This window comes from Vanessa cardui, chromosome 13 (genome assembly GCF_905220365.1).
Source record: "Vanessa cardui chromosome 13, ilVanCard2.1, whole genome shotgun sequence".
Lineage (NCBI taxonomy): Eukaryota > Metazoa > Arthropoda > Insecta > Lepidoptera > Nymphalidae > Vanessa > Vanessa cardui.
The window spans coordinates 6,207,476-6,219,662 of NC_061135.1; the positions used below are offsets into that span (position 1 = coordinate 6,207,476).

The 12,187-nt window shown below is 29.4% G+C and overlaps 3 protein-coding genes across 5 annotated transcripts in view; 1 reads left to right on the forward strand and 2 right to left on the reverse strand.

The window, feature by feature from the left end:
• Positions 1–6,498: 6,498 nt before the first annotated feature.
• Positions 6,499–8,183, reverse strand: LOC124534834 (40S ribosomal protein S15). The gene is made up of 4 exons (XM_047110861.1): positions 8,098–8,183; positions 7,853–7,938; positions 7,531–7,753; positions 6,499–6,694 (listed from the first exon to the last, which is right to left on the reverse strand). The coding sequence occupies exons 1-4, from the start codon at positions 8,104–8,106 to the stop codon at positions 6,569–6,571; spliced, it is 444 nt and encodes a 147-aa protein (XP_046966817.1). The 5' UTR covers positions 8,107–8,183; the 3' UTR covers positions 6,499–6,568.
• A 1,134-nt stretch (positions 8,184–9,317) lies between these two features.
• LOC124534643 (tRNA-uridine aminocarboxypropyltransferase 2) lies at positions 9,318–10,731 on the reverse strand. 2 transcript variants are annotated; one of them, XM_047110598.1, is made up of 3 exons: positions 10,637–10,731; positions 10,131–10,310; positions 9,318–10,064 (listed from the first exon to the last, which is right to left on the reverse strand). In XM_047110598.1, the coding sequence occupies exons 2-3, from the start codon at positions 10,211–10,213 to the stop codon at positions 9,407–9,409; spliced, it is 741 nt and encodes a 246-aa protein (XP_046966554.1). In that variant the 5' UTR covers positions 10,214–10,310; positions 10,637–10,731; the 3' UTR covers positions 9,318–9,406. The 2 variants fall into 2 exon arrangements, with proteins under 2 accessions (XP_046966554.1, XP_046966553.1); XM_047110597.1 differs by lacking the exon at positions 10,637–10,731 and having other exon boundaries at positions 10,131–10,475.
• A 1,120-nt stretch (positions 10,732–11,851) lies between these two features.
• The window catches only part of LOC124534600, a 47,416-nt gene continuing 47,080 nt past the window's right edge, over positions 11,852–12,187 (forward strand). The window contains exon 1 of one of the 2 annotated variants that reach the window (XM_047110526.1): positions 11,852–12,133. The gene's annotated coding sequence lies outside the window, so the exon portion shown is untranslated. The remainder of the gene's footprint in view (positions 12,134–12,187) is intronic. The other variant, XM_047110527.1, reaches the window with a different exon arrangement.

Below are 12,187 nucleotides of genomic sequence, written 5' to 3' on the forward strand. Positions count from 1 at the left end.
ACTGGAACTTTGACTTTTACTATAAGCAAGTCAAAACTGCAATGAATATTAGCTCTACATGTGATGTAAAATTTTTACAAAACACAAATAAATCTGACACTAACTCGTAATAGTTGTACGAATATCATTTTTAGGAATTAGCTATTATTTTATTTCCACTAATATTATGAGAACAACTGAGACAGAACATTTGTTACAAAACCTCAATCGAAGCTTACGAGCTCAATTCCAAGTAAGCCCTACAGAATTAGCAAGAGCTTAATTTTTATTTATATTTCATCTCGTACATGATGATAATGATGTCAACCATTAAAAAATGCCGTGTGAAAAAAAATCTAAAGTCAGATAAAAATATATGAGAATCCATTAAGCCACATACAACAGCGCGATCAAATTAGCAAAAGGAGAGGAAGCTCTTGCCCAACAGTGAGACATGCGTGTCATGGTTTGTACTTCTTCAACATAACCATGGATTAAATTTTGAGCAAATCAATACAGTTTAAGAACAATGCACCGTTCAATAGCACAGGAAAACATAGAATATATGTACTACTAATTTTTCCTGTATATAACCTATAACGTTCAAAAGCGAATTAATCCTCTCCTTGTATAAAACAAGGTTAAGAATCTAGATCTCATTACTTCGTGTATAGATAAGAGGCTGTTGGAGTTTGTTTATACATATGCTTATTTAAAAAAAATATAATTCATCAAATTTTCGCAAGGTTATTCCTCATCATTTATAATACCTATGTACATTCGTTTATAAAGAGACGATGGATCAATTAAATAAATCCTAAAAAAACCAAAGGGCATTTAACTAATTAAAATTGGTAGTTGAAGTGTGAAAGTAGAAAAAATCAATGAAGAGGAAGAATGTCCAACAATAAAAAACATCGTACAACCAATTGTAATTGTGACCTCTATATAGAAAACCGCAACAGCTCTACATTTATTTTCATCCTTTTGTAAGGGAACGTTACCGTACCAATTTTAATAATAAAAGTATAGTACGTCAATTAGCATATTACTTGTTATTTATATTCAGTAAATGAGTCCTGCTTAATTTATCATCCACTGTACATATACTAATCAAAGACAATGATTAATGATTGATTTAGTCACAGATAAATTGACTACTTTTTTAATTTGATTTATTCCTAAGTAGAAGGCAGTATTCTGAGGATTTTAATGAAATTATAAATTAAAAATATATGTATAAGTAGTTTAGTTTTCAATTGTATAAGAAACTATAAATCCGCCCCGGCTTCACACGGGTGCAGTATTGATACTAAATATAATACAAAATTTATTTATTTACGACATTCAATTATACACATCTAAAATTATCAGTGCTTGTTAATTATATTGCCCATATATTTTATAAAAAAGAACCTTCTTCTCGAATCACTCTATCTATTAAAGAAAAGTCATCAAAATCCGTTGCGTAATTTTTAAGATCTAAGCATAGATAGGGACAGTCAGCGTAAGCGACTTCGTATTGTACTATGTAATGATTAGGATTTTTATTGAAATTTGACAAAAAATCTGCAAGCTCATAAAAATTATATTAAACAAAAATCTAAAATTCAGAAAATATTACTTTTATAATAATCCTAGACCTGATTTGGAATTTCAATTTAATTTCAATTTACTACGCTCATTCACATCGAATTCTTATATCAATAACAATAAAAAACTTATATAATATAATTTATTTTTTATTTACACAGAGTTTGAATTTCCAGAGTAGGTAAGTTAGTAAATAAGTTCGGTGTCATAACAAACTTTTAGAAAAAGCTACTTAAAGCAGCTGAAACACATTCAAAATATTGAAGTTATCTCTAATTTGTATAATTTAAATAGTAAAATAATGCTTTATTGTATAAATTATAATACTTAGTACATTCATTCTCTTTCAAACTCTCTAAATAATCTCTGTCTTTATCCAAATGAAAACATTTCAATGAAATAAAATTTCTATAAAATTACCTATTCATAAACATCTATAATTTACTGCATGTCGTTGTGTGTTACGTAAGTAAATTAATCATTGAATATTTTATTTACAATAATTAAATTTCAAACGACAAATCGGCTGGGAATAAACATTCCAAATTGAATTTTTTAATATTTACTAATAGTACCCACTCATATAGCAGTGTAATTAATTTTTTATTTGTTACATATAAATCGGGTACTGCAAACCGCATTTTGAAGTTTCTTAGACCAATAATATTTTTTAAGATTCAAAGAAAATATCACATTAAAGAACATGATAGATTATAAATATTAATCAATACAGTGTGCGGATATAAGAAGAAAAGGCTTCAAGCATTTAATTCGAAATCTGTTTATCTCTAGGTGAATTTAGAAGCTGATACCAATGTGAATTTATTAAATGATTTCACTTTACTTAAACACCTTATTTTATTGCTTATTCTAACCCTATAAAAATTACTAATAAATTATAATCTTTGCATCTCGAGTATGTAAAATTACACATATTATTTTACTGGGTATTTCTAAATAAATAGGTTTATCACCGTTTCTAACGGTCTGCAATGATTATTATTGTATTATACTTACCTACTACATAGGTACCTAGTATTATTATTCTAAGTATAAAAGATATGTGCTTTTTAATAGGCTTAAGTTGAAGGATCCTGTGTCTCGCCAAATATTTTGTATTTTATTCCGAAATAAATGGTGCTGGCCAAACTCTGCCTTTGGCCCTCCTTAACTGATATCATATATCTGAATCTATTAAGAAGAATAATCGATGTGCTTTTTTGTTGATCTAATTAAACACACCTGTCGCACAACTATGACGATGACTATATAAGCAAAACAGTACAAGAGCCAGGAGAGACGTTTGAGTCTGAGTGGTTTCACAAAAAATACGCTCTTTTAAGTTATCTGTTGTTTAAGCTCCCATAAGAAATATTATTTAAAAAATAATCATAATAAAGGCATGCGTTATTAAGAACATCATAGCATGAAATTTTGCCTGTTGAATAATATATTAGCATCATTTCGTTCTTGTTAGTCGTCAACAGAATTAATTAAGAGTTATGACTAATAATTTTGCAAGATCATTTCGCACGCATGCCGTGATGATGAAGTCAGTCAGAAAACCGCCGCCATCTCGAAATTGATAAAGGACAATATAGCCTTCTATATTAAAATAATAATGGTGTAGCGTACGCCTCCCTGATCCAGAAGTCGCTAGACAAAAGTTCAACTAATGTTACAAATTGTTTTCGCCATGAAATAATTACCTACTTAATTGTATAATTTAAAATACGATCATAAAATGTCACTTTTAAAATAATATAATAAAATAAAGCTGATAACTTATTTTTATTACAATGTATCTTTATTAATGATATATTTGTCTAATATAGGCATTACTTTAGTTATTTATTTAAAACTAACTTGTATCAATTGGATTAAAATACATTTATAATTAAAAAATTGTCCTTCTTCATTATCTGAGCTACATTAAAACTACTTTATTACAAATATATTCAACATCAATACATACTCTAGAATAGAATACAAATATATTGACATTTACATCTTTTTAAGCAGTAGTAGGTACGTAGGCAGAAAATTAGGTAATATAAAATACAATATAAAATGGATATTATTTTATGGTAACTTGCTATATAAACATTGGAAAAAATGACATTATCATTCAATAACCTTGGACAAGTCTCACGGGCAGTTTAAGAATATAAGTTACCCAAGCATTGATTTCAGCAAATAGTCAATGTTTACTTTTAATTGGTAAGTCTTTGTAAGGAGATAACGTTAGAATCTAAAAGGGTTGAATTGCAAACAAACATTTTATGGCGACGCCGAGGTCGGTAATCGTCAGATCGAGGCGGCAGCCACCGGTTACAACTCGCAAAATGAACCAAGCACGCTTACAAAGACAATAGTATGCACTCTTATTAACCCGCCTATTATGATTACGCACTGCGTTCTCATTATTCGTGAACTCCTTAATTGGTACTTAATTATGATCCATTAACAACAAACCCAATAAACCTTCTCATTTCATATCAATTTACATGAATCACTTGTAAGTGAATTATACTTTAAATGGATAAGCAAATCCGTAATTGTTTTTTGTAGAACTAGTTACTGCTACCCATTATCATATAAATATTCATCTTTCGTGAGATTCGTCCTGAAGTTAGTGATAAAATAAAGGATCACTTTTCTGTACACAGTAATAGAGCGTCCGACAGAGAAATCCTACCTAAAATCTGAGCTTTAATTCAAACAATCTCTTTTAAGGGTTAAAATTTTTTATTATTTTACGATGAGTTATCTCAAGATGAAATTGCATGTAAGTGTTCTATTTTCTACGATTAAAAATATGAAATTAATAATATGATAGAATGTCAAGATATTTTATTTTCATTAACTTGACTTTAGTCTCTACTTTAGTAGTGGTATTTTACAGATACCTACAGAGTTACATGCACACAAGCTTATTAATGACAAATTGACAAGCGGCAATTGGAACAAATTCTCCTAAATGTTATTCTTTAATTGTAGGCTAAGATCACTTTGAATTAATGAATTATTATTACAATATTTTAAACACTGTTAATATTTAACATATACTTTTAACGCCTCTTCAGAATTTAGGGTTTTAATGAAAGGTATAAGTAGGTACCTATGTCTTATTATTTGCTACGGACATTTTTCAAATATATTATTAAATAGTTTGACATATCCTTAATACATTTACACGATCGGTATTGAAATATTTAAAATTGGTACTCGTAAGAGGAAATAGCGCAACCGTAGTGTGTAGCCATAAAAAATGTAGAGCAGCGTGAAGAGTCAGAAATCGGGCATACTATATAGCATGGCGATAGTTCAATACCTATGGATTCCGTGTCTACAGGTGACAAGCATAACAGCAAATAAAAATGACAAAATCGTCATGAACGTCTATAGAATAATAATTTTAATTAATTACTAAGCAATCAATGCGAGCGCAAAATATAGTTAAGCAATTGTCAATAGATGAAAGCGAAGTTGAAGCTAGAAAAACATGAGTTAAAGGAGTAACCTTTAAACTTATACAAGTAATGACAGGACTCAATTGCTTAAGTGGATATTGTTTAATATTCAAAATGGCAACTACAGCGATATTACCCTGGAAGCTTGAGATAGGATGAGGCACCCACACTTAGCCTTGACGGCTAGCGCTTAAAATACAGAGCTTACCTCCTGAGGTGTGGACGCTTAAGGTCCACTAGAGCCTTTAATATCCTGTTTCAAACGGCCCTAAGTAAAACAGTACTTTGCGATGATGACCTCGCGCTGCCATACTCACTAGCGTTAGACATTTTCGCCTCCTAAGTAAAGTGATCAAAGTAGCGAATCCGTAACTTTTGAACACGAAAAAAGAACTTTAACCAGAGTCAAAATATTTTATATGAGGTTCTACTGAATGATAGGAAAGCTGAGAGAGATCAAAGCCGCAGTGGAAAAAATAAGTTAGTGGAACATAATAGTAATACTTTCCGATACCAAGAAAAAATCTCGATATAGATTACATGCTGTGTTCTCTGTATTTATTTTTCAATTAGTCTTTCTTAATAACTTGTGTAACTTAATTCGACAACGCCTGAACCACATTTTATAACAATGGTTAGGCGTAAATCATCTTAAGCCAAATGAGAAAAAATTAAATTCTAAAATTGGTGAACTAAATTTTGATGCGAAGAGTGTAAAAGATGATGTAGAGTCGATGGAGTGGAGTCAACCAAAACACATGAACTTAACGATTATTATATGATGTTACAAAAGCTTGATGATGATCTTTAAGGCTGGAAGTAAATGCCAGAAAATAATACCCATAACATAATAATAACATGTTAACTTAAAGTGTTTCAGCAGCAACCAGCAGCCTTAAGGATGATGACATTAAAATGGGTGTCCGTGTCTTTACGGACTTACGAACGGATGACTACAATTTTTTGCACTTACTGTATCCCTTATTATAAATAGTCAAATCATCAATAATGACAATACCGTGCGCGTCTTTCGTTCGGAGAGACCTTGCAGAACCTCCAACAAAATCTTTAACATGATAGCTGATAAAATACATTACTAAATTTAACATTACAGTACCATTTTATATATTTTTACTTTCAATCTGAATTTGTTCATCGCTTTTTGTTTGAAACATTATATATACATGCATTACTATATTATATGACATAGGCAAAACTGTAACTTTTACCTAATATATGTAATTCAAAAACTTTTTCTACATAGTGAATATAGTTTGTTTTTTTCTATACATAATAGTAAGATGTAGTTACTGGAGTAATTGTAACACACAGAGATAAGTTTATCTTTTTTTATTCAAATATGTACTTAAAAATTACTTTTTACGAGCAAGTGTTCATAGAAGAGCTTGGAAGATATCTTTTTTATAAAGGAAAATTAATAAAAACTACATACATTGCACAAAAATACTTTATTGTATCATTGTGTAGATTTTGCACTTAACCTAAGTGGATGTCATCATCATCTACTTGAGTGGGATGAACCTAGAGCTGTGAGTAGCACCAATACCGGGCCTACCGTGCTTGACTGGCTTGTATGTCACGGAGAACTCACCAAGGTAGTGACCAATCATCTCAGGCTTGATTTCAACCTGAAAAGAGAAATCACATCTTATAATAATGCGATACATTGATAACTTAACTTTTGTCATATTTGAAAAATATAAAAAAAACAATCCTTTACAAGTTATATAAACTACTTTTTGTGATATATTAAATCTTAAGGTCAAAAAAATTCAAATAAATTGTGCCCTATTCATATACTCTTAAAAAATAGTAAAAAGATTTTTAGTGATTTAGAGAGCTAAATTGATAAACTTCAGGAATGAGAACAAATAGAGCAGAATATTGACTGAATTTAAAAAAAAAACATAAATTATTATGAGAAGAGGTTTGGAGCTACACATTTATATATAAGTGATTAGTAGTACTCATATACAGATTTCAGAAAGGCAACAAATTATAACTACGATATAAACATTACTTGACTTTAATTGTTAAATAACTTTTGCCATTAAAAATATGACAGTATTGTTAACCCCTTAAACAACATGAATGACAATGACATATGTACATTCAACTTTAGAGTTACCTTTTACTTTAAATTCAGAAATTTATTTATTATGTACTCTATATGATGGGTAATCAAAAGATCTTACTTTTCTTACAATAATTTTAAATGTTACTTTTTAAGTCTTATACTGATAAACCATTTGATGTTGTCAAGAATACACTTTAAATACACTATAAGGAAGCAATCAAGATGATTTACTATTTATGTTAGCATAAATAACTCAATTATTTTAATTTATAGTTATTATTTCAATTAATAGAACTTTTGTTTATCATACACTTTAAACAATATTTATAGTTATTAGAGTATTTGCTCAGTGAATTGGTAAAGGAACATGAGGTACTCGAAACATACCTGGTTGAAAGTCTTTCCATTGTAAATGCCGACGATAGAACCCACCATCTCTGGAACAATGATCATGTTGCGCAAGTGTGTTTTTACAATTTCTGGTTTTTCATTTGGAGGAGCCTCCTTCTTTGCACGACGAAGTTTCTTAACAAGTGCCATAGGCTTGCGCTTAAGACCACGAGCAAATCGCCTCCGGGCTCGTGCATGCATCAATTCCATTAATTGCTCACTAAAAATATAAATTATTGTAAATGAGGTTATGTTTTACACCGCAACTATAATTTCAATAATGTCAAAACGAATTGGTTAAATAAACAACGATTCTCACTTTGGCATATCAAGAAGCTGATCAAGATCAACACCTCGGAAGGTAAACTTCCTGAAGGTACGCTTCTTCTTCAGAGTTTCGTCGACCTGAAATATGTAAACATATTTTGTAGTCACAAACAAAAAATAACACCGAAAAACGCGTACGAGATCGACACATTTCCATTTGCTAGGCTTCGTCCAAATATTAAATATACGATTGATGATATAAAACTGGATTGATTATTTTATAAAATCTTAACGAACCTCAGCCATGTTTTATATCCTTTGACAGATCAAAAAGAAAGAAACGATGAATATTTTTGCTGTCTGGTTGACTTTTGACAGATCAAATATAGTATTGCTATTATAAAATAAAATATTTAAAAAAAAACTTATGGTTTTATTTTATTTCGTTTGCATAATAAATAACTTGATTTGCGCCATGATCGAAAGTAGGAAAATTTTTGATTGCAAAAGACTCCTTTTTTTTTACTGTACGCCATATTATCTTTCACAACATCAATTTATTTAGCTTCCGTACTTTTATCAATAAGCAAAACAATGGACATAATGACGCCTATAATCGACACAGTAATTAGTTAATATAATTAGAAATATAACATATATATGTTATATTTCTTACCTTTTTTCCAAAGAAATGCTAATCATTTTGATATAAAAAGCTTATGATTTTAGGATGGACATAGGTTATATACGGGATTATCGTGTTTTTTGAACTAATAATAAAATATGTTTGTAAACATTTTGCATTTAAGTGATTTGATACAATAAACATTTAAATATTTTATTATTTTTTGCCAGATAATCCGTCATATAAATGTGCCAGATATAGTATTCTTAAAATAATTTATTTGTAAGTTAATTGTAATTATTTCATTGGTAAAAATTAATCATTTTAAAGGTCTGTTCAAGATCCATAAAAAGTAAGATATCTATATATATGGATACGGATATCCGGCATATTAGTAGTGGCGAATTTTTATACAACACTATGATAAATAATGCACTCTATTTCAATATTCCTGATTTTTAAAATGTCCAACATTCAAAAAAACTTTATGAAATTTCTTTCTCTTAGGTGATGAAATTTTATAAGTATCTTTAACTCAGGAATGGCTTTTAATAATAAATTAAATACCGCTTTTCCTTATGACGAAATTCAACCCCTTTCAGAAATGAATAATTTAAAAAAATCTATAGGTTACTTACAGGAAAAAATGAGGAAAAAAAACATAGTCCTAATACCTTCTGGTTTACTCAGGTAGTATCACATCAATCTGCTATTTTAAAATCTTATTAAGTATATTGTAGAACTAGGGTTAATATGGTTATCATAAATTGAAAGAGGTATGTATCTTAATTAAAAAAGAAAATTTTATTGAAATGGTAGGTTTTCATAGAAAATTTGATCAAATTTAAGTGCAAATAATGATAAATTTTCTAAAAAATAATGATACTTATAAAAGTATATAATATTTATAGTGTGACTTAGATTAATTTAAAATCAATTAAATTGTCTTTATAAATGTAATAAATTAAATATCCAAATATCTTATATTTCATTTGTAGATCTTAATAATTTAGACAATCGTTTTCCTATTAATTTAGGGTATGTTTTTGTTTTAATTAAAAATTCTTTCGATTGATGTGTAACTGCACCATTATCTAATTGAAATTTACATAGCATATGTAAAGGTTCAAGTAATTGGTCTCTGTAAATGGAATTGTTTTCTAATTGAGATAGAGCTTCGGCAGCAGTCTCCAGTGTACTTAAGCAGCCTTGAGTTGGCTGTGTTCTTATAAGATAGTTACTTGTGCTTGTAGTAGTAAGTTTTACTTGTTTAATTACATGTAAAATAGGGCTTGATGCATATATGGCTTTGGCTTGTGGCCAGGTTCCATCTATTAATATAATATTATAAGAGGTAGCTTCATGTTTTAAGTCCTTAATATCAATGGCAGCTTTACTGGGATATAAAAGCACCGTATTTGGATGTGTTAGTATATCTTCTAGGCATTCATGTCTTGGCTGAGGAAATTTTTTTCCTTTGAATATAAGGCACTTATTTTCTGCTAAGCCTAGTTGTAGCATAGGAGCAGTTCGAAGGCATCTTTTTTCTTCAGCTGGGTGTTGTAATAGAATAACTTTACTCTTAGGATCAAGGCGCTCTGGTGGAAGTGCTGAACACCAACAAACAACTGAAGGTCTCCTAAAAAACAATATAATTAATATTTGATATTTGTGGTCATTTGGTTTAAAGAAATTAGAAACTCACTTGCAATTTTCACATAGCTCTCGCATCAAAGGTGGATCAGCTGGAATATTAGATAAATCTTCCCATACTTCTATCTCATCCATTACTTTCCTATTCAACTATTTCCAAAAGGATGTACAAATTATATCTGAACACTTTATTCATAAATTGTTGTATTTTCGTCTTCAAAAATACATGAGCCTATAATTATGTTACCTTCCTTTGTTACTTAATTTCTATATAAGATAATTCATACTGTTTTCAGTGTTAGTTTAAAAATCTTATAAATGTTAATTCATAATACATTTCGTAATAAATTATGTCTTAGGGTTTATTATATAGTTATATTAAATATGCAACAGCATAAATGAAAAATTAATTTAATATGTTAATTAATGTTATATGTTTATTTATAACTTCAGAGTATCTTGCTTGGGAAGGTTAATTAAGTTTATTGTAATTTTAATTCACAATTGTATAAATTAATGATAAAAAGTTCATTTTTTATTTACTAAAGTACGACTAACCTAACGACTAGGAAAAATACAATATGTACTTAATAAACTTAGTACTTATTTAAAGTCAATATTCAATGTTCAATGATAAAGTACCCTTACTGTTCTGCTACTGTCAAGTGTCAATGTCAGATGTCATCATAATTTTTATTTTCGCTTTTTTCTTTCCTTAGAGGGAAAAGGCAAAGGTATTAACCGTAGTAAGGCACCGTACAGCCAAGTCTTTTGTAATATCATAAGTTATTGTTGTATTCCTTGTTCTTAGAATCGGCAAAAGTATTAACACCAGAGCCTCATTTGCTACCAGATTTTTTCAAATGAAAAAAAAAAAATGTGCTAAAACCACATGTTATAAGATGTACATTATTATTACAGCGTATTATTTTAATTTTTTATGGGACAAACTTGCATAACCATTTTAAAATACATTTATATACACAAATAAACAAATTTATGTGATCACATGTATTTTCTTGTCGTTTATTAAGTAATACTTAGATAATAAACGATGGATTAACGGATTGGATGGATGGATTGGATCTGGATTTAAATATTGGTAATTCGACGTATTCCCGTTAGGAGGTGATAGGGGTGACTATTAGCAATCATTCTTCATTCTTTTGTTAATTTTTAGAAATACCCAGTTTGAGAATTTGTTTTAGTTTAACGATACCCCCGGAGATGTAGACGTAGATACCCCGGGTGACCATTATGTAATTTTAGTAATAATCATAATGATATGGTGAATTGGCTTGGCTCAAAAAACTTGCGACTTAATAATGACTTTCGCTGGAACTAGAAAACCTAAACATACGATTAATTACGTTCTAGTTGCCATTCTAAAGTCGCTGTGTGGAAATGCCTTATGAATGACAAGATCTATTAGTATTAGTAAGTATTAAAAAATAAAAAGCTGACATATTTCACACAATACTGAACAAAACAGAATGGTTTTAAACATTTTTTTTTTATTTTTGACTACACCGCATAAGTCAAAGAGTAATAAAATCCCTTAGGAACGGCCTGACATCTAACTTCAAATTACTTAACTAAGATAGTTAAGTGCCCATTTTTTATATGAATAGTACATTACTTAAATAACAGATGTCATTATGTTAGTATCAGAAGGATATATAGATAACTCATTTGTTTATTTTTAAGTAAATGTACTACATCACTGTGGAATATTAAATCAAACACAGTTACTTTCTGGAGCAAATATTCATAATAGTTGTTAAAGAATAAGCTATATATATTTATAATATAGATCATTGACGCCATTTTGCGCCGCAATTTGAACCTATTATTATGATTGGAATCTCTTTCTTGCACAAGCAATTCACATAAGAGGGAATGAACAAGCTGCAGAATTCACTAGCTTTCTCCCTTTGTACCTACCTAAATTTTTATGCGAAAGATTTGTAAACATGGTGGCCAAGCAATGTAAAAATTAAGTGCTTAGCTGATGTAATTCGTTTTTTTTCGTGAATTTTGAAGAATATTGAAGTGGTTAGTGGCTATACATTTTCGTAAACGTAACCAATGATCATATAAAACCTATCG